The 22,731-nt window shown below is 48.7% G+C and overlaps 1 protein-coding gene across 1 annotated transcript; it reads left to right on the top strand.

Moving 5' to 3' along the window:
- Window positions 1–329: 329 nt before the first annotated feature.
- LOC124464454 (potassium voltage-gated channel subfamily KQT member 1-like) lies at window positions 330–21,960 on the top strand (the record flags this gene model as incomplete). Its single annotated transcript, XM_047016317.1, has 6 exons — window positions 330–552; window positions 1,878–2,915; window positions 12,967–13,057; window positions 18,340–18,466; window positions 21,519–21,597; window positions 21,750–21,960. Coding segments are annotated over exons 2-6 (1,014 nt in total), but the record flags the coding sequence as incomplete, so codon positions are not given.
- Window positions 21,961–22,731: the final 771 nt, after the last annotated feature.

Below are 22,731 nucleotides of genomic sequence, written 5' to 3'. Positions count from 1 at the left end.
CTGTTAAAGAAAGACAGTAGCCTCAGTCTGTGAAATCAAGGAGCGTTCACATTTCCATGCCAATTTCATTTAATTGACAAGTTAACAAATTGTACGAGTGCCATCATTCAACTAGGTCATTTAACTACTGCAGGATTTCATATTCACAACGTTTATAAGCTTGTTTTGAAAATACACGTATTGCTTTTTATTTTAACCCTTTCTCACGCCAGTGTCGCCATCTACACGTCATGTGTATTTCTTTATAGAAACGGATTCCAGTCACAAAGGTCACATGTGTCAAGTGGCCACGCTTGCGCGTGTCTGTCCACATGTGTCGGTAGCATCACCGCCAGCTGCTCGTCTCTACCTCACCGCGGTACCGGACATCAGACGCCGCAAGGGACATAAAAGACGAAAGATAGCCTAAACTTTATAGTTGCATCCAGATTTGCGTTGATTAGTTGTGGTGTTGGTTACTTCTTAAGTGGTGTACCCTATCTATATTGTGTCGTTGTGAAGAAAAGTTGTTGCTGGGCAGTCTTCATAAAGGTTGAATTGTGGTCTCAACAGGTAAGCTTTGAAACATTTGTCTTTTATTGATCAACTTATTGACGTTTTTTGGTCAGTGCACGAGACATATGCGTGCGGTAAACAGAAACACAACGTAATCGTAAAAAATGTAAGCTGTTTTAGTATTTGGTGTGATAGTGATATACACACATCACACCTACCGACCTAAGATGTATCTGTTCAAGGAAGCGCTCCTCCTTCACTGACCTCTCATCCATAGTTCTATCCAGAATCAATCTAGGAATCAATAGTCAAACTTAAACTTTTACTGCATGTGTGTATGGGGGAAATAGAAAACTATTGCCTGGCGATTTATAATTATTTTCGCAGTTTAGACACCCGTAGTTAAAAGCACCTGTTTAATGCGAACAATTAAAACTGTGGAAAGGAAAGCAGCGGATAAAAGGTTTATTTGTGAAATTGTTAACATTAAAGGTATATTGTTGTGATGCCACTTCCTTGTAAGACAGTTAGCCTAAATGTGACGGTTATTGTAAATACTTTCTTAGTGTTTGGCTTGAGCAACAAAGAAACTCGATCTGTGTTGCGACAGACAGGAGTGGCGCTATCGCCGACTCCTGTCATCACATCTTCTACGATTTTGGACCCGGCGCAGCTGGGGTTGCTAGCTCCAGTTACATTTCATCTCTCGCCACAAAAGCTTGTTTCCGATCTCTCTTGGAGGCATCCCTTCAACACCTACAGTATCAGGGCTGTGTATCGGTGTCTCTTTAAGGAGAGCTTGTTAGTTGTTGCTAATTAGTTCGCTTGACTTTTTCCAGAAGTGATACTTGTGGAAAAAGTGAGATGGGGTGACAAAACGGCAGAGTCTACTGTTCGTGTAAAACGGCCCTGCAGACGGATTAACTTCAGACAGTTTAAAGGGTCACACAGTAATAAAACTTAGACTACAGGCTAAAACTATAATCAGGCAAGCTGCTAAGACAGTTGTGTGAAGTAAATAGAATTGGTGCATGCAATATGTTACTTATTGCATGCACACAGTTCATGTGACATATATTTGAGTACTAGTGCTGCTGATACTGTGACTATGGCTCAAATGCCCTCCTCCATCCCTCCTGAATGGACATCTGCTATGGATTTGATTGAGCAAAAAGAAACATGAGGAAAACAAGCCTACTGTTGGTCTTAAATATGGGCTGTGGGAAGGGACATCTGTATTGTACTGAACAATGGCAATGGAAGAATCATATAAGAAATGTGGTGCTGTATGTTTTGCAGCCATCCAGCTGGCTCAAGTCTAGACTAATGGATGTGGCTTCTATTGGCTGCCACTCTGACTCATCTCCTCTCCTGCTCTACAGGTCTGGTCTGGCCTCACATGTAGCTCCTCTGTTCTCTGTGGAGCAGACATGCCTCGCTAGCTGTCTCTCACCTCAGTTCTGTCTGTGGCTCGCCGTTATCACCCTAACCTCCAGTTATCACCCCAACCCCCAGTTATCACCCCAACCTCCAGTTATCACCCTAACCTCCAGTTATCACCCCAACCTCCAGTTATCACCCCAACCTCCAGTTATCACCCCAACCCCCAGTTATCACCCCAACCTCCAGTTATTACCCTAACCCCCAGTTATCACCCCAACCTCCAGTTATCACCCTCACCCCCAGTTATCACCCTCACCCCCAGTTATCACCATAACCTCCAGTTATCACCCTCACCCCCAGTTAATACCCTCACCCCGAGTTATCACCCTCCGTCCTCACCTCCAGTTCTCACCCGCAACTCACCGCCTCACCCTCACCTTCACCACTCCCCCTCAGCTCCCACCCTACGCCCTCACCCCACAGCCCATACTGTCAACCCCCACCCCCCGCCGGACCAGTGTGCCTTTCAGGATGAGTGACAGGGGCCACAGCGTCCGGCAATCCTTCCACCTGCAGCGCCGCTTGCACTCCGCCCACGCCGGCGACATGGCCCCGGGCCCCAACGGTTACCCCAGCCTCAGCCTGGACAGGGGCCTGGACAGGGGGCTGGACAGGGGGCTGGACAGGGGGCTGGACAGGGGGCTGGACAGGGGCCTGGACGAGCCAGACCCTCAGCATCCTAATCCTGACAGCCGCCTCTACTCTCCTGTTTCACTGGAACTGGACCCCGTGGCGGTGAATAATGGATCAGGCCTTCCCTGCAGCCCAGCGAGCCGCACCAAAGAGCCAGCGCTGCAGATGGTCCACGGCAGCCGGCCCTCCTCCTCCTGCCCTCCGCCCTTCCCTGCAGCCAGCTGGACGCCCTCCTCCAAGCGCTTCCCCAGCCCTTACATCACCAAGACCAGCATGCAGGGGGATGTCTACAACTTCCTGGAGAGACCTGCTGGATTGAGATGCTTCCTCTACCATTTCCTGGTGTGAGTACCGCTTTCTTATTCTTGTTTGGTCGTTCATTGAGCCCTGAATGACTTTGTGATTGGTCCGGTAGTAAGTGGGGAGCAGTGTGTTTCATTGTTGTGTGACATGTGGGAGTTTAATTTGGTTCTCAAAATGTACTTTAATTATTTAGTAATTGTAAGTGTTTGAGTTACATATCCAGTGTCTAAATTGTCCATACCAAATAAGCATACATTTCCTAATTTAAGATTATTTGTACTTACAAGTACGATAAGCTGTGTACTGAGTTATGTAGTGTTTCCATAAATTAGTCTGGTTTATTTAACAGATTATACTATAGGATTATATTACTAGACATAAAAAAACCTAAATGTTATACGGCTAACATAATACTTCAATATATCAATAATATATTAAAACAAAAACATTACAAATAGTGTATTGTAGTCGATAGTGTAGCGGGGTCTCGTCGTGTTAAAATAGAAATACTTAATTTATCATAAAGTTCGGGGCACCACCCTAATATTGGTTTAGGACATTAGGGAATCCTATATTTAACATGTAATAATCAGTCTCATCTTTAGGAATGAATTCGTTCTAAGTGTAGAGCCAATCGTAGTATCAGTGAACACGCACGTCAAAATATCTTTACAATGAATTTATTCAAGTAAGGTAAACAGATCTTATGAACAAGTTAGATTATGGGTTTGATATGAGTTATTGGTTTCAATGAACAGAATGAAATGGACTAACTTAAAGAAATACAGAAATGGTAAGTCAATGATTACATCCTTACAAATCATAAACAGAGCTCACGCCAATGCCATGTCTGGGAGGATAGAGCGTTAGCCATAGTTACGTTTGATCAGGGGTTGATCAATGAGGTTGAGGGCGGTTTGCGCCAAAGGTCCATTTGAAGAATCGGAAGTGAAAGCGCGGCTGCGCTGCCGGGTCGTGTGGCTGAATCTGCGAGACTTCAGTCAAGTCGCAATGATAATTGCGTTTTGGGTTCTTCTGTTGAAACGTCCAGATAGTGTCGCGATCACTATAAAGTTGAATCTCAGGAGAAGCTTGGGGACGTCCTTTGGAACGCCAATCCCGATGGCTTTCATGCCATGGTTGGTTTCGCTGGAGTCCGAGATTAATGGTCATCTCAGATAATTATACAGTTCAGAGTTCGAGGGAGGACCTGTCTGGGTCAGACGTTGATTTGGGGAAGCTGGGTTGTCAACTCTCCCCTCCTTCCTTCACACCTACCAAAGGTGTGATCTGGTCTCTGGCTGGTTCAAAAGATCATTCAAATATTGTTCTGGACATCTTGGTACAGTTACAAAATATAGTTGAATGGTTGTTTTATTATTAGAGCTTTGTGTAGATACCAAGAATGACATGGTTATCTTTCAGGAAGAAGGATTAGTTACTAGAATCAAGATTTCAGTGAACACAACATTAAAACAAAGTAACAAACATGACACAAATATCCCTCTCATAATTCTCCACCTTGTACTCTCGTGGTAAAGGTGAAGTCTGAAGAAATTTTCCTCAAAAGTTCTGATTAAGTTATGTTCTTTGTTCAACTGCTGCCAAAACGGATGCAAATGGTTTCTGGAGACGTGTTGTCTCAAGCAGGCCCTTTGAAGCTTGCAAGCTAGCAGGAGGGCTGAGATTGGGGAGGTCCCCCCCCATTTCTATGGTTCCTTTGCATCGGCATTTGGTGGGTAATCAGCATACTGAGGGTGTCACAAAGGCTGATTAGGTTTGTCTGATGTGATTGAATCACTCTTCAGGTGTGGCAAGATGTTGGCTCTGTGTGGTCTTGCTGACCTCACTACAATAGTGTCGATATCCACTTGTTGCATACACTCACTTGTTAATTACTGCTGGTGCATCTAGGCTGTAAGGTTACACATCCTGATTCCCCGAACACAACACTATCTGTGACTGCTGTAGACAACTAGAATGAGGTCAGACTCATGCATGAAACATGGAGTTGCTGCTGGTCGTCAGGCCAGTCAGTGAGACAAGCTGGCTGCTGTTTAAAAACAAACTCACTGTAGCGTACAGCCAGCCTCCACCGTCACCTCAAAGATCGCTATCTCCATCGGCAGAGATGGTTATTTATTGAAGTCAGATGCCACCTTATCTTCCTCCGTGGCCTGATTCGATGGTGCTCGAGGGGACGGTTCCCACGTGTGGCCGGCTACTGTTCCCACGTGTGTTTCTAGACAGAGAGAACCTCAGCAGGGCCAGGACAGTCAGGTAGCGTGTGCCGTCATTGGCTGTCCATCTGACTGAGGAGTGCAGGTAACCTCAGCCGCTGCTGCTCACTGTGACGGACGCTTCAGACATTCACACACAGTGAGACAAACGCACACACACACACACACAGACACACACACACACACACACAGGCTCATACAGGCTACATCCAAACAGAGCGTCCTTGTGGCTGTGTTGGTGTTGCTCCTGGTTGTGTTGCTCACTCCCACCTGTGCCGGCTCCATGGGTGCCCTCCTGGGGGATCCCCCTGCATGGTTCTACTGGGGGCTCCCCCCTGCATGGTTCTACTGGGGGCTCCCCCCTGCATGGTTCTACTGGGGGCTCCCCCCTGCATGGTTCTACTGGGGGCTCCCCCCTGCATGGTTCTACTGGGGGCTCCCCCCTGCATGGTTCTACTGGGGGCTCCCCCCTGCATGGCTCTACTGGGAGGACTGTAGACGCCAGATCACACTGCCCCAGCAATGTCCAACAAACACCAAACATACGTTGGCTGTTGGGTTTAGAACATATGGAGAGATAACTGACATTTTCACACTGCCCCGACAAACACCAACAGGCACATCACACCAAACCGACACAACCCAACAACTGGTGGCTGTTTGAGGGGGCAGTGTGAACGAGCCTTTCCAGTTTCCGTTATTCTACAGCCTGTCTGTAGGGTCACGAGCCGTGCTAAACCTCCTATAGCTGACATGTTCTGAGATTGTTGGAGGGTTGGGATTATGATATTGAGTGATGCGTTTGAGGTTGAAGTTGGAAAACAGATTATGGCGTTATTTAAAGCTCTCTTGCTTATTTCACACACTAACTTATTACATAATGATGACTCATTTGATCAAGTTTCAGTGCAATCAAAATCTCAATAGAACACATAAAAGATATAGTATACCAAACATCACTTCTAATCTAGACAGCATAAATACTATTTGGAGTTATATTTGACTTAGTCCAGAGTGATTTATTGGTCTGGTCTGGCACAGCTGAATCGCTCAGACTGAACCAAACAATACATACCTGACAACTTGATACTCCAACCTGAAACGAAGTAATTGAAAGTATTTGAGGGCGTAAAGCCTTGCACCCCGGCTCACGGTCCGATCTCACGCCCGCGAACGCTCAGGTGGCACTTAAATAATCACCTTGTCACTCCAAACACAACAGAGTAGAGAGCCTGTGGATGAGGCCTCCACTCAGCGGGCCTGCGGTGCCCTCCTCTTCTAATCCCCGCCGCTGTAATTGAGGCTATAAGGTTCCCTCGTCACAGGAGAACCCAAGCTCAGACTGGCACTAAATGAAACCCTCCGGTTTGAGCCTTCCGGAGGCTTCTTTAAGTAACTCTTACTTGTGGTTGAGTGTGGCGGCCTCTCTCCTTCTGTCCTCCGTCAGAGAGGTAGAGAGCTTTGTCCTGCTGGACTGACAACACTACAGGCCTGACATAGATAAACACACACACAACACACACACAACACACACACACACACTGGGATGGGTGGGTTTGGGCCAGCATGTTCTATGAGTGAGGCCTGGGCCAGCCGGCCTGAACATGACAGGTCACCTGTATCGCTCCACAGGAGAGCACACCTCCACATTTTATTTTCAAATAAAGATATCATTTTATTATTGATTAGACATTGATAGGTAAGTGTGTCAGGAAAAGCAAGGGAGAGATGAGCAGGAGAGGGCCCAGGTGGGATTCGAACCCAGGCCGCTGCAGTTAGGCCCGTGTGGTAGGTGCTCTCTACAGTGAGAGGACACCAGGGCACCCTGGTACACACATTCTAGAAATGCAGATTGCGCAACACACACACATCCATGCATGCCCTCATTCCCACAGTAAGTATGCACGCAGTGTATGACAAGAACCTGGTGTGCATAAACACACACACACACAAACTCGGTACACAGATAATGAGATAAAGACAGTGCAGCTGGAGTGAAATCCTCCGGACTATGTCCGGTGTACGTGGTCAGATCTCATGCAATGACCGTCTGCAGAGAGACCTCACAGCACACACACACACACACCCTGCTCTACAGACTACACACACACACATCCTGCTCTACAGACTACACACACACACACCCTGATCTACAGACTACACACACCCTGATCTACAGACTACACACACCCTGATCTACAGACTACACACACACACCCTGCTCTACAGACTACACACACACACACCCTTCTCTACAGACTACACATACACACACCCTTCTCTACAGACTACACACACACACACCCTGATCTATAGACTACCAAATGAATGCAAAAAATTCTGTACATCTTTGTGATGACCTCTTACTCAAAATCTTGACTTCTCTAGTGGAATCAAAAGTAAATTGCACTTGACTAGCTTTTGCACCCTGTGTGATTCAACTGACTGTTCCTCACACTATACTAGTATTTATCCAATTGACAGTTAAACCATGCAGATCAATAATGCCCCATCAAACAGTTCCATCTCCTAATCCTCTCCACGCAGTGTAACACCATGTGTGGTTGGGGTCACAGGGGACAGGAGCTGAGCCTGCTGCTGTATCGCAGCTTGCTGAGTGTTTCCGCTGTGATGTGAACGGCTGCTAATATAAATCTGCAACATCCCATCAAGTGTACACCGGACCCCCAGCTAGCCCGGCCACCACTCACCCTTCTGACCACGTCTGGCTGTGAAGGACGCTTGTGATTTCACATGATCGCTTTAACCATTCCTCCTGAGCTCCTCCCTTTAAGGAGATTGATTTCCACTCCATGTACGTGCTGCACCAGATCGCTAAGCCAGGATGAGACCTTTACATATTGTAGATGCTGAGATATAATCCTCCTTAAGCCCATGGATTGAGACATTTCTGCCTCTTCCAGCGATGCCATGGTCAGATGTCACCACCAGAATACCTTTCTACTGTATACTGAAGAAATCTCTGTAGCAAGAAACCATCTGACTTCTGGCAACGTTGATGAAAGAGGAGTGTCATCATAGCAAGTCACTGAGCGAAGGGGTGATCACGTTTTGATGATCCCTCAAACAATATCGAGCTGCCCCATTTGGGCAGTGACCCCTGATGTAAACTAGTCACTCTGAGTCGCTATCTACCTCAAACGTTTCCACTGCCTCGCGGTAACAGTAACCGTGAATAAATCATGCTGTGGAGACAGACAGGACTGGATTGACTGGCGCTGAGTGAAGGGCGGCTTGTTATTCCTGTTGAGTTGGTCATGGTTCATTATCATGGCAGTGAAAACACACTGGAAGAGTTGGCTTTCCGTAAGGGAAAACCTTATACTGTTTTTGCTGTGTCTTTTTAAGACAACTTATATCAACAGCTGAAAAGAACCTATTTTGACTCATTTTTGGCATCAGTTTGTTATTGTTTATCAACTTACATTACATACGATTACAAAGTTATATAAGAGACTGGTAATCTGACACTTTAATTCAAACCTCCTTGTTCCTCCTCCTTGTAAAATACTTCTGATTCTGATTCTGATTGAAGTAAGCTCTTCTTGTCTTAAGGCATCAGAGTGTTAGGCAGTCATGGATTTTCCTCGATGGACACACGGGTCAAATGTGTGTGCTGAGACAGTGGTCGTGACAGATGGCGGATCCTGGATCCTGGTCGTGCTCTTGCTGAGGTGGGCCTCTGACATCTCTCCGTTTTCCGCCAGCTCATGTACGGCGCAAATCAAACGTCCAAGTATTCTTTTCACACCTGGAGTGTTGTTTTCACTCGTTGAGCGTTTATACCGGTCCATTCTCATCATCACAATAACCTGTGGTGTTAAATCAACAGAGACTGTCATGTTTGCTGTGTACACTCAAATACACACCCCAACCACCTTCAGGACCAGCCGACATGCTGGACCAGATTTGCCTCAGCCTGTTCCCGGATATCTTCATCTGGTGTAAATCATTGCATCTCTGTGTTGGCCGATTTGGGCAAAAACCTTCAGATGCCGCAAATGCGTCACTGCTCCAGAATTTCTCCTCCCTCCTGGCGCCTCTGGGTGTGAATGCTCACGCCAGGACCCTGAGACAGTGTCTGCTTTGGTCTCACATCGTACTTAATACGAGGGGATCTAAGGGATCTGCAGACCTGAATTCAGACTCAAACACCAGCTGTTTTTGTTTTAATCAGATCCCAGAGGTTTGTCCTTTGAAAGAGGCTCTGGGACGCTGACCTGGTGTGTCCTGGCTCTCCCAGACTCTCCCGGAGCCACAGAAGGGCTCTCCAGTCGGCCTCCTTGGTCCAGTCACCCTGATTCAAAACAACTGTACTTGTGTGGTCTTACATAATTGCATATTATTTGGGGATTTTGTAATATTTTGGGATTGGATTTTTTGACATTTTGTTTGTGTCGGAAGAGGGCACGGGATATTTAAAGTGTCAGTTGACAAAGAATAATGTCTTTTGTTGTGGCCGTCTGTTGTGTGCTCTACTCTGTCACAAAGAAATAGTGTTTTGTAAGTCAACAAGCCCCGTCAATGATGTTGTGTTTAGTAATTCACATTTTACATTACATTTACATTTAGTCATTTAGCAGACGCTCTTATCCAAAGCGACTTACAGTAAGTACAGGGACAAGTAGGGTGAAGTGCCTTGCCCAAGGACACAACGTCATTTGGCACGGCCGGGAATCTATCCGGCAACCTTCTGATTACTAGCCCGATTCCCTAACCGCTCAGCCCCCTGACCCACCTACCAGTTAGAGTACAGTGGAGTCGACTGACTAAGAATATCACCCCCGAGACGTGGGTTTTCAGATTACAGAGATGCTCTGCTGTTTTTTGATGCTCTCCATATGTGAGGTCATCCAAACACGAGTGAGATTCTGCAGGGAGATCGCTTAGCCGGCACAGGACACTCATCTCGGTCCGCTCAAAAAGCTGGAGCTCTGCTACCATTCACTAACATCTGTTTCTCTCATGAAGGATTTACACTCCTGGTGCCTGGGGAATTCCCCACGGTTACCTTACAGGAGGCGCTGATGGCTTGGCTAGCTGACACATCCAGTAACGCAGGCTGCATGTCTGAACGTCCAGTAACGCAGGCTGCATGTCTGAACGTCCAGTAACGCAGGCTGCATGTCTGAACGTCCAGTAACGCAGGCTGCGTGTCTGAACGTCCAGTAACGCAGGCTGCATGTCTGAACGTCCAGTAACGCAGGCTGCATGTCTGAACAGACGTGAGGGCGCCGAGGCCAATCTTTATTCAGCGTTCTCTCACTTTGAGATGAAAAGGGGGAGAGTCTCCCCTGCGCTGCTGGAGGGCCGGTGTACAGTCCTGGGTGTGTGTGTGTGTGTGTGTGTGAGAGAGAGAGACTGCATTCTGCATGGCACTGTCCAGCCGGCACTGTCTCACACACAATTCGAAAGAGATTCAGGAAACTTCAGGAAAGACACCTGAAGACACTATAGTCATGCTCCAGGTAGCTCTTTGTGGACTGTCTGCAGCCAGACACTGTCTGTTGTCTGGATCATTATTGTTATTATAATATAAGGAGACAGTGAAATGACTGTATTTTGTCCTTACAGGGGCAATTGGTTGTGCAGCAGTAAAAACAAAACTGCACAAGCAAAAATAACACACAACGTCACAACATACACATTATCTCGCGATATCAAGGAGAGAAGTAAAAATGAAAGTAAGTAATAGTTTGGAAGGGAAACGGAACTAGACTAACTAGAAGTAATCCTATTGAAATCAAAGCAATGTTTAGTAGTGGGAGACTCTCCGGTGGTACTAATCCAGACCCTCATCCGGAGGGACAGAACCTGACATCCTGCAGAGCTCATCAGATCAGGGGAGGTTAGGGTGGTTGGGGGGGTCCGTGTACTCCCATCACACCCCTCTGAACTGCCGTGGTGTAATCCCACTCTCTGGGTCATCGTTCAGGATGTCTGAGTCTATTTCTGTCCTTTAGTCTGAGCGGGAAGACCCTTGAGACCCTTACGACCTGAGATGGGCCTCTGTCCATCATGCTTCTCAATTGGACACATGTCTACCGGGAAAAGATGCTGCTCAAATCCCTGTGAACATGTGTGTCTTGCGTCTCGTTCGTTTGTCTGAACTGCTCGTCAAACGTGCATGCTTTCCTTGAATGGCTGGAGGCTGACACCAGACAGTCCTGGTGTTCTGTCTGAGCTGGTGCAGGGGCCTGTGGTGCTGGTAAAGGGGGGGTCTGAGCTGGTGCAGGGGCCTGTGGGGGGGGGGGGGGGGGGGGGGGGGGGGGGGGGGGGGTCTGAGCTGGTGCAGGGGCCTGTGGCTGTGGGGCCTAAGTGTTGAGTCTGCTGGTGTCTGTTTTTGTGCAGCTAACAGGCCCAGAACGGCTACCATCTGCATCCGGAGGGTGATGTAACTGGAGTACCGCTCTGTGAGAATGTGTTTTGTTCCTTCTGCAGTGCACATGGTTGTGATGTGTTTACGTCGTGAGCGGGTGTGTGTGTGTGAACGTGTGCGTGTGTGAGAGATTGTCTAAGTGCGGCGGGGTTTTGCAGCTGACAGTAATCTTACGATGGGGAAATCACTGAGCCATCTGGAGTATGTGATCCGGTGAGAGAAAATAGCCCCCTTCCTACACACACACACACACACACACACACACACACTTAGATACACACATGCCCACCTAGCCACACACTCAGACATGCACACACGTGTACTGTATGTACACATATAAACACACACAAACCCCATGAACAACAAAGTATATGCCTCTCACACACACACTCACACACACACACACACACACACCCCGGTGGAGATCCTGAGTCTTAGCAGTCCCAGTATTACATCTCCTTGCAGGGTATAACAAGGGCTTCTTCAGAGTTCAAGGAATGACAATCCTCCACGCCTGGTTGTCTGCACCAAGGGGCCCTGTTCAAACACAAACACACCGTCCTTTCCTTCGAAGCAGCGTGAAGCAGCCCAGCAAGGCCACCCTGAGTAGCCCTTGTGATACTCTGCGTGCCGCGAGGGCCAGGGAACGTGGCGATGCTTCATGATGCACGAGCACTCACGTGGCCTCTCACCTCTCGTGTCCCTCCAGCACGGCCATGTCAAAGCGCTTAAGGCCGCGATGACCGCTAGCGTTTGGTGGATTACCGCCGCAGGAGAGAGAACCCTCGTGAAAAACAAGCAAGAGTCTGTGATTTTTTTTTGTGTGCGTTTTAATACCGTTGATCTACAGAGGGTGCTTTGAAAGAAGATCCCAGGTGAAGCACGGCATGGGGAGGTTGAGCAGCGCTGAGGGATGATATTCATAATCCTTTCAAATGTTTCAAATGTTGGCTTGGCCTGATGGGGGGGGGGGGGGGCACAGGGTCTGGTCTGCAGCTGTGCCCCCCCCTCCCCCCCCTGCCCACGGCTAGCACAGGTCTGTCCCAGGAGTGAACCAGTCTCTCCTCTCCTGAGTGAACCTGTCTGTCCAGAACGAGTGAACCTGTCTCTCCTCTCCTGAGTGAACCTGTCTCTCCAGAATTAATGAACCTGTCTCTCCTCTCCTGAGTGAACCTGTCTCTCCAGAATGAATGAACCTGTCTCTCCTCTCCTGAATGAACCTGTCTCTCCTCTCCTGAATGAACCTGTCTCTCCTCTCCTGAATGAACCTGTCTCTCCTCTCCTGAGTGAACCTGTCTCTCCAGAATGAATGAACCTGTCTCTCCTCTATGAACCTGTCTCTCCTCTCCTAAGTGAACCTGTCTCTCCAGAATGAATGAACCTGTCTCTCCAGAATGAATTAACCTGTCTCTCCTCTCCTGAGTGAACCTGTCTCTCCTCTCTCATCTTCAGGTTCCTCATGGTGCTGGTGTGTCTGATCTTCAGTGTCCTGTCCACCATAGAACAGTATGCAGACTTCGCTAGCGGAACCCTCTTCTGGATGGTAAGTTCACGTGTGCTGCTCTCCCAGTACCTTTGAGAGGGGGATAGGCCAGTAGGAATCTTTATAGACCGTCCTGTTGAGTTTGGGTGCATTACCATAGTCGTCCACATGGTGGGGGTAGAGGACCTTTGTTGGGTTGCTTGGGTCCAGCCCTCTTACTGGTTATTTAACTACTCAAAATTACACCGGAGCACTGTTTTGTAACAGAGTGAACTGGAATGGCCTATATATATATATATCAGGATAAATTCAATAAGTATTGTTAAATAGGATGTTTCTATTTATTTTGGCGCTTTGCTAGAAAAACAACTCAAATCAAAAATCTTTGTAAAATCATCACAAACTTAAATATGCATACTTTCATCCTACATATTGAACTGAAGGAAGATGGTGTGTTGATTATAATGTATACAGTAGGTTTAAATGATAGATCCAGAACAAGTACAGATAGAAACCTGGTCATAATTTGACACATGGAAAACAGCTTTTACTACCTTATCCTCTTTCTCATAGTCCATGTTTGAATATAAACACACGCACACACACCCACCATACCCTCAACCCCACATAGACACTGTCACACATGCACACACTTATACCCCCCTCCCTCCTCCTCCCCTCCACACACACACCCTCCCACACTCAAACAAGCATGCACATCCGCACGCACACAAACACCACCTGACAAGTGTAGGAGCAATGCAGAGGCAATCACAGGACAGAAGTGAACACTGTGTACTCTAAACGTTTGGCCAGTGCCCTTTGGAGGACAGAGTTATTCATTTATTTACACCCTGGGGAGAATCCCTGTCCAGCCTCCTCACTCCAAAGCACCAGTTACAAAACCCTACTCGCTGGTCAAAACGACGAGCGGAGGTGAACATGCACTACAGATTATGTTTCACTGTTATAGCTCTGGGTTGGGTCTTAAAGGGGCAGATCCTCATTTGTCGTGCACCTGTATGGTGTCTCTGGTTGACTTGTGTCTGTGAGCGTACAGTACTCGTGTGTTTATGTGTGTGTGTGTGTGTGTGTGTGTGTGTGTGTGTGTGTGTGTGTGTGCATGAGTACGGTACTGTATGCGTGTGACGTGCGTGGCGTGTATTTGTCGCAGAGTGGCTATACTTAGCAGGGTCAAGGTTAGCTGACATCCATGAATCAGAGCGTGCTTGTTTTTGGATGGCAGGGGGGACATTAGTCCTTGAGGATATTTGGCTTTCAAGACGATGGTCAAAGTAAAGCTAGACTCAGCGGGACACACATCCATCACGTGTCTCTCTCTCTTAGTCTCTCTCTCTTAGTCTCTCTCTCTTAGTCTCTCTCTCTCTCTCTCTCTCAGTCTCTCTCTCTCTCTCTCTCTCTCTCTCTCTCTCTCTTTTCTCTCTCTCTCTCTCTCTCTCTCTCTCTCTCTTAGTCTCTCTCTCTTAGTCTCTCTCTCTCTCTCTCTCTCTCTCTCTCTCTCTCTCTCTCTCTCTCTCTCTCTCTCTCTCTCTCTCTCTCTTCATCTCTCTCTCTTCATCTCTCTCTCTCTTAGTCTCTCTCTCTCTTAGTCTCTTTCTCTCTCTTAGTCTCTCTCTCTCTCTTCGTCTCTCTTAGTCTCTCTCTCTCTCTTTGTCTCTCTCTTTCTTCGTCTCTCTTAGTCTCTCTCTCTCTTTGTCTCTCTCTCACTCTCTTAGTCTGTCTCTCTTAGTCTCTCTCTCTTCATCTCTCTCTCTCTTAGTCTCTCTCTCTCTTAGTCTCTCTCTCTCTCTCTCTCTCTCTCTCTCTCTCTCTCTCTCTCTCTCTTCATCTCTCTTAGTCTCTCTCTCTCTTTGTCTCTCTCTCTCTCTCTTAGTCTCTCTTTCTCGTAGTCTCTCCTTCTTAGTCTCTCTCTGTCTTTCTCTCTCTCTCTCTTAGTCTCTCTCTCTTAGTCTCTATTCTTAGTCTCTCTCTCTCTCTCTTACTCACACTCTCTCACTCTTTATTAGTTTCTCTCTGTCTTGCTTCCTCCCTCTCTCTCTCCTGTTGCCCTCCCTCTACCCCAGGTCATCTCACCGTTGCACTGCTGCACGTTGCACTGCTGCACGTGAATACAAAACCAAGCTCCACCACCACAGGAACCCACCACCACAAAGCTCATTTTGCATCGGCACATAGCTTCAGACACTATGGACTGGAGCACTCCACTGAGTACACTATGGACTGGAGCACTCCACTGAGTACACTATGGACTGGAGCACTCCACTGAGTACACTATGGACTGGAGCACTCCACTGAGTACACTATGGACTGGAGCACTCCACTGAGTGCTCTAGTCCATTTCACAAGAACCACTGCTCATGTAAAATGTCAATCAGAATGAGGTTTCTGACAACCTTCACTGAATAAGTGAGGAAAGCAAACAGGGAGGAACGATGATAGTGTTGAGTGGCTGTTTGCCACCATAGTGGACCATCTGTGGAACAAAGGAACGCCAGACACTTTCAATAGAATGTCTTTACTGTAAGAGTGTGTGTGTGTCTGTGTGTGTGTGGAGTGAACATCCGTATCCCTTTGCACTGGGCCACTAAAGTATCAGTCTAATCCTATTTGTGTGTGGTGTAGCTGTTGCCCGGGCCTGATCACTCCTCCTCCCAGGTCATGTTGGTGAGATTAGCAGACAGACACCAGAGAGACAGTAAACTAGTTCCTGCTTTATGAGACCTAGCCCCACTATGACATCTGGGTGACCCACTTTGGGAATTATTATATCTAACCCTAACCAGTTGAGATATTTGACTGGATTTTACTTAAATATTAAAATGTCAAAACAGAATTTGTTTTGTAGGACATTTACTTTACAGCTGTACCAATACTGAGATATTTGTTTTAAGGTTTAAAAAGTATGGTACTGGTTAATACTGTTTATAATGTTATTAGTCAGTCAAATGTTGAAGATTAAAAGTATTCATTCAATGTGAGAGTGTTCTTAACAATGATGACTGTTGGTAATCTTGGTAAACACTTTCACTGTACTTTGTGTTCCTTATAATGTGACCCCCTACTACCGATAAACAAGCTTATCAGTTCAGCAACAGTATCAGCAACAGTTCCTGGTCAATCAGGAGTAACAGGTGTGTAGTAGCCTTGGCTTCAACAACATTCTCACTTTTCTCTGAGAAACATCCACCAAAGATTCCCAGGTATATGTGTTCTGTTTCAACCATGCACTTCCAGTCCTTCATTATCTACTGCGTTTAATATATGCAGTAGGCTATTTGTGTTTTGCTCTATGTTTTAAAGCGTCCATTAAATAAAATTTGCAACTGTAACATGGCGCAGTGCAGTGGAAGGGCGGTGACGTTTGGTTTCTTGTTATCTCTCCTGTGCAAATACTAGTGGACAGTGGTCAGGTCAAGGCCAAATGCTGTGAGGGCTTTAGCAATCAAAGACCAATGTGTCTCAACATCTATCTCAACCTCCCCAATCTCACAAAGCCTTAATTGATTTGATATGTAGTTTCCTGAGTGAGTTACATAAACGAACTTGGTTCAACGGCGCAATTTTGTCTGTGCAATTTGCTCAACAATAATCACCTGGTTCATGTCCCATATCTAGTCGACTCGCAGAGATAGTTTGGGGGCTGAGTGACAGGGTATTGTTCTAGGGACTTGGACTGTGCAGTGCCGTGTTGTTGCAGCAGGTCATGTCCTCAGGTGTCCCATGCAGGGGCTTCAGAGGTCAGCTGCTTCACTCCCAGGGACGGCCACCCATGAGGGGCTGAGGCCACCGCTGAGCGCTAGGTGTCTAAATATTATGGAGGCTGACGCGGTGGCCTTGGGGGCAGTGTTTGCCCCCCCTGGGGGCAGTGTTTGCCCCCCCCAAAGGTCTCACCAGAAGTCGCTAGTGACTCTCTGAATAATCGCTAAAGGTCACTAGATTTACGTGTTCAAGTCATAGGCCTATATTGAGTCAACATTTAGAGGCCTATCTGTAGATGTAGCCTACTTCCGTGTAGTAATAGCGTTCCCAATTTTTATAGAATGTTAGAACACTAAGACAGGCAAACGTGATATAATTCACAAATCAGTAACGTTATTTTGCTGCTGCTCCAAACGAAAACGGAGATTACAAGTACGGGAAAGTCTCCAGATTTGTCGCTATGAGTCGCCAGATTAGTGTGTGTGTCCGGTAGGGCTTCGTGAAAGGCTGATCCGTGTGCGTCCGAATGTTCCACACCAGCAGCAATACTAGCTTAGCAACCAAACGGGTGTCAGATCAGGGTGTTAAACTGGCCCACCACACACTGCTAGCAAACCTAAGCTTTCAATCACCAGCCCTTGACCCAGTCTGAATATGAGCTGTCAGCATTTCCACAGATCATATCAAGACAGTTTTTTCTTACTGTGGGTGGCCTGGAGACAGGAATAAACTGGAGCCCATTAGACCCCTCTAACCCCCCCCCCCCCCCTTCCCTTCATCAGCAGGGCTGTCAGGCCCCACTGATATGCTTAATGCTTCAGATCTGAGGCTCTGATTGCATTTGACTCTTTGTTTCAGTCGTAGATGGTGCTTGTTTGGATCTGAAATGCTTATTCCAGCACTCGATGTTTCAGTCTGTTCCAGACATGTCCTGTTGGTATCTAGGCCTACTATCTACCCTACTATCTATCCTACTCTCTACCCTACTATCTACCCTACTATCTATCATACTATCTACCCTACTATCTACCCTACTATCTACCCTACTATCTACTCTACTATCTACTCTACTATCTATCCTACTATCTACCCTACTGTCTACTCTACTATCTATCCTACTATCTACCCAACTATCTACCCTACTATCTATCCTACTATCTACTCTACTATTTATCCTACTATCTACCCTACTATATACCTTACTATCTATCCTAGTATCTACCCTACTATATATCCTACTATCTACCCTACTACTCTACTATCTACCCTACTATCTACTCTACTATCTACCCTACTACTCTACTATCTACCCTACTATCTACCCTACTATCTACCCTACTATCTACTCTACTATCTACCCTACTACTCTACTATCTACCCTACTATCTACCCTACTATCTACCACCAAATGTCCAGCTCTCCTCAGTCCCACGGTCGGGTTGCAAAATTAATAACTTTTTTGTCCACCAGCCAAATGGCTAGTGAATGTTCAAATGTGACAATTGTGTGTAGAGTCTTCTATCCCTATGCTTATTAGATCAACATGTCTGGTCAGCTGGTTGATGCTGCTAATGTACCCTGCCCACCGTGTAATGCTGGTCTGACTGCTGTCTGGTCCACAGGAGATTGTGTTGGTGCTGTTTTTTGGGACAGAGTACGTGGTCCGCCTCTGGTCTGCCGGCTGTCGGAGCAAGTACGTGGGTCTGAAGGGACGCCTGCGCTTCATCAGGAAACCCATCTCCATCATAGGTACCCCCCCACGCTCCCCTCAGCCTCACGACACACAGCAACATGCCTTCCCCTGCTCCCCTCAGCCTCACGACACACAGCAACATGCCTTCCCCACGCTCCCCTCAGCCTCACGACACACAGCAACATGCCTTCCCCTGCTCCCCTCAGCCTCACGACGCACAGCAACATGCCCCAGCAACATGCCTTCCCCTGCTCCCCTCAGCCTCACGACACACAGCAACATGCCTTCCCCACGCTCCCCTCAGCCTCACGACACACAGCAACATGCCTTCCCCACGCTCCCCTCAGCCTCACCACACACAGCAACATGCCTTCCCCTGCTCCCCTCAGCCTCACCACACACAGCAACATGCCTTCCCCTGCTCCCCTCAGCCTCACGACACACAGCCACATGCCTTCCCCTGCTCCCCTCAGCCTCACGACACACAGCAACATGCCTTCCCCTGCTCCCCTCAGCCTCACGACACACAGCAACATGCCTTCCCCACGCTCCCCTCAGCCTCACGACACACAGCAACATGCCCTCCCCTGCTCCCCTCAGCCTCACGACGCACAGCAACATGCCTTCCCCACGCTCCCCTCAGCCTCACAACACACAGCAACATGCCTTCCCCACGCTCCCCTCAGCCTCACGACACACAGCAACATGCCTTCCCCACGCTCCCCTCAGCCTCACGACACACAGCAACATGCCTTCCCCACGCTCCCCTCAGCCTCACGACACACAGCAACATGCCTTCCCCACGCTCCCCTCAGCCTCACGACACACAGCAACACACCTTCCCCTGCTCCCCTCAGCCTCACGACGCACAGCAACATGCCCCAGCAACATGCCTTCCCCTGCTCCCCTCAGCCTCACGACACACAGCAACATGCCTTCCCCTGCTCCCCTCAGCCTCACGACACACAGCAACATGCCTTCCCCACGCTCCCCTCAGCCTCACGACACACAGCAACATGCCTTCCCCACGCTCCCCTCAGCCTCACCACACACAGCAACATGCCTTCCCCTGCTCCCCTCAGCCTCACCACACACAGCAACATGCCTTCCCCTGCTCCCCTCAGCCTCACGACACACAGCCACATGCCTTCCCCTGCTCCCCTCAGCCTCACGACACACAGCAACATGCCTTCCCCTGCTCCCCTCAGCCTCACGACACTCAGCAACATGCCTTCCCCACGCTCCCCTCAGCCTCACGACACACAGCAACATGCCCTCCCCTGCTCCCCTCAGCCTCACGACGCACAGCAACATGCCTTCCCCACGCTCCCCTCTGCCTCACGACACACAGCAACATGCCTTCCCCACGCTCCCCTCAGCCTCACGACACACAGCAACATGCCTTCCCCACGCTCCCCTCAGCCTCACGACACACAGCAACATGCCTTCCCCACGCTCCCCTCAGCCTCACGACACACAGCAACATGCCTTCCCCACGCTCCCCTCAGCCTCACGACACACAGCAACACACCTTCCCCTGCTCCCCTCAGCCTCACGACGCACAGCAACATGCCCCAGCAACATGCCTTCCCCTGCTCCCCTCAGCCTCACGACACACAGCAACATGCCTTCCCCTGCTCCCCTCAGCCTCACGACACACAGCAACATGCCTTCCCCACACTCCCCTCAGCCTCACGACACACAGCAACATGCCCCCCTCACGCTCGCCTCAGCCTCACGACACACAGCAACATGCCTTCCCCACGCTCCCCTCAGCCTCACGACACACAGCAACATGCCTTCCCCACGCTCCCCTCAGCCTCACGACACACAGCAACATGCCTTCCCCACGCTCCCCTCAGCCTCACGACACACAGCAACATGCCTTCCCCACGCTCCCCTCAGCCTCACGACACACAGCAACACACCTTCCCCTGCTCCCCTTAGCCTCACGACGCACAGCAACATGCCCCAGCAACATGCCTTCCCCTGCTCCCCTCAGCCTCACGACACACAGCAACATGCCTTCCCCTGCTCCCCTCAGCCTCACGACACACAGCAACATGCCTTCCCCACGCTCCCCTCAGCCTCACGACACACAGCAACATGCCTTCCCCACGCTCCCCTCAGCCTCACCACACACAGCAACATGCCTTCCCCTGCTCCCCTCAGCCTCACCACACACAGCAACATGCCTTCCCCTGCTCCCCTCAGCCTCACGACACACAGCCACATGCCTTCCCCTGCTCCCCTCAGCCTCACGACACACAGCAACATGCCTTCCCCTGCTCCCCTCAGCCTCACGACACACAGCAACATGCCTTCCCCACGCTCCCCTCAGCCTCACGACACACAGCAACATGCCTTCCCCACGCTCCCCTCAGCCTCACGACACACAGCAACATGCCTTCCCCACGCTCCCCTCAGCCTCACGACACACAGCAACATGCCTTCCCCACGCTCCCCTCAGCCTCACGACACACAGCAACACACCTTCCCCTGCTCCCCTCAGCCTCACGACGCACAGCAACATGCCCCAGCAACATGCCTTCCCCTGCTCCCCTCAGCCTCACGACACACAGCAACATGCCTTCCCCTGCTCCCCTCAGCCTCACGACACACAGCAACATGCCTTCCCCACACTCCCCTCAGCCTCACGACACACAGCAACATGCCCCCCTCACGCTCGCCTCAGCCTCACGACACACAGCAACACGCCTTCCCCACGCTCCCCTCAGCCTCACGACACACAGCAACATGCCCTCCCCTGCTCCCCTCAGCCTCACGACACACAGCAACATGCCTTCCCCTGCTCCCCTCAGCCTCACGACACACAGCAACATGCCCTCTCACCAGAGTTTGGTTCCTTTAATAGGTTTTTGGCTCGTAATGTCCATTACATTTTGATTTGTTTCTAATGGGTCAACTGTATGTGTGAAAGATGTATATGGGACGCATTCAGAATGACTTCTCCGGCTCTGTAGGTTTACACATTAGAGTTATTTGTTTTGGTTAGGTTGGTGCAATTAACATAGTAGGCCTAAGTAGAAATATAAAACAATTACTGCAGCAAAATGCATACAGTCACAACAGTGTCTTTTTCACCAGACTTGATCGTAGTCATCGCCTCCGTCATTGTGCTGAGTGTGGGCTCCAATGGCCAAGTGTTTGCCACATCGGCCATCAGGTAGGAGCCTAAACATTCACCACACAACAATCATCTGCTACATTCAATATATACAATGTGATATCATTTAGTACAATAAGATCTTAATTCGACCACAGCTTTGGGGCTAGAGTTCCACTTGGTGTTGTGTGAGTGACGTGTTTGTGTTCCAGGGGGATTCGCTTCCTGCAGATCCTGCGCATGCTACACGTGGATCGTCAGGGGGGAACATGGAGGCTTCTGGGATCTGTAGTTTTTATACATCGACAGGTTGGACTACAGCTCACCGAGTTGTTTTCGTTCTTCTTTCCATGTCCTCCTCAGATCTGTGGCTCCACACGGACACCAGAGCCCTGTTTTCACCACAAGTTCTCTGAACTTTTAGTACCGAGAATTACTGCAACTAGGATGTTCCTGCAGCCCATTAGCCTATTAGCCTATTAGCATATTAGGCGTGCTTCTGCAGCAGGAATTTCCCCAAGAAGATAAGCAAATTAGTCTGAAAATGTAAATGTAAGATGAACGATCAAGACAAATTTGAGATTTTTTGCACGCATCATTTGAGTGTCAGTTAAAAAACATCTCTGCATTCTGTCCCACCTCTCATCAAGACATTTCGTGATGGTGAAGTCTGCATCGCTGCTTGTTGTACTCAAGTCACTACGGCAGGCTGAATTCCGTTGTCATACACCAATCATAGCCATCACGTAATCTAGCAACTTTTCAGAGAGCCAATAGCGACTTCTGGTGAGATTGATTTGACCGATCAATTTGTGTTCCTGGTTCCTGCGGCACAATAGTCGGTGGAAACACGGCTAAAGCAGTCTTTTGTTCAAATAGCTAGCCCGGATACACGGCTACTTTATCCGGGCCCCATATGATCTGGTATGGTGAGTCTTTACCCAGTCAACAGTAGCTGAAAGGAGACTCTGGATGGTCCTGGTGAGACATGGCTTCAGTACAGAACAGCCAGTGTTCTTTTGGGGCATTTCTTCACCAAATAAGGCCTCACTGAAGTCATCCTTCTCGGTCCACATTTCTGCCTTTGCTTCCAGAGGATGAATTTGCACTTGTCTGAACAAGCTTGCCTTCCTGGCTGACTGGTTATGGGCACTCAATCAGTCAGCCAGTCTGTCCACCACCACCCAGCCATGT

Source organism: Hypomesus transpacificus, unplaced genomic scaffold (genome assembly GCF_021917145.1).
Source record: "Hypomesus transpacificus isolate Combined female unplaced genomic scaffold, fHypTra1 scaffold_348, whole genome shotgun sequence".
Classification (NCBI taxonomy): Eukaryota; Metazoa; Chordata; class Actinopteri; order Osmeriformes; family Osmeridae; genus Hypomesus; species Hypomesus transpacificus.
Note: the sequence above shows the minus strand (reverse complement) of the source record. Positions and strands in the feature narration are given on the sequence as shown.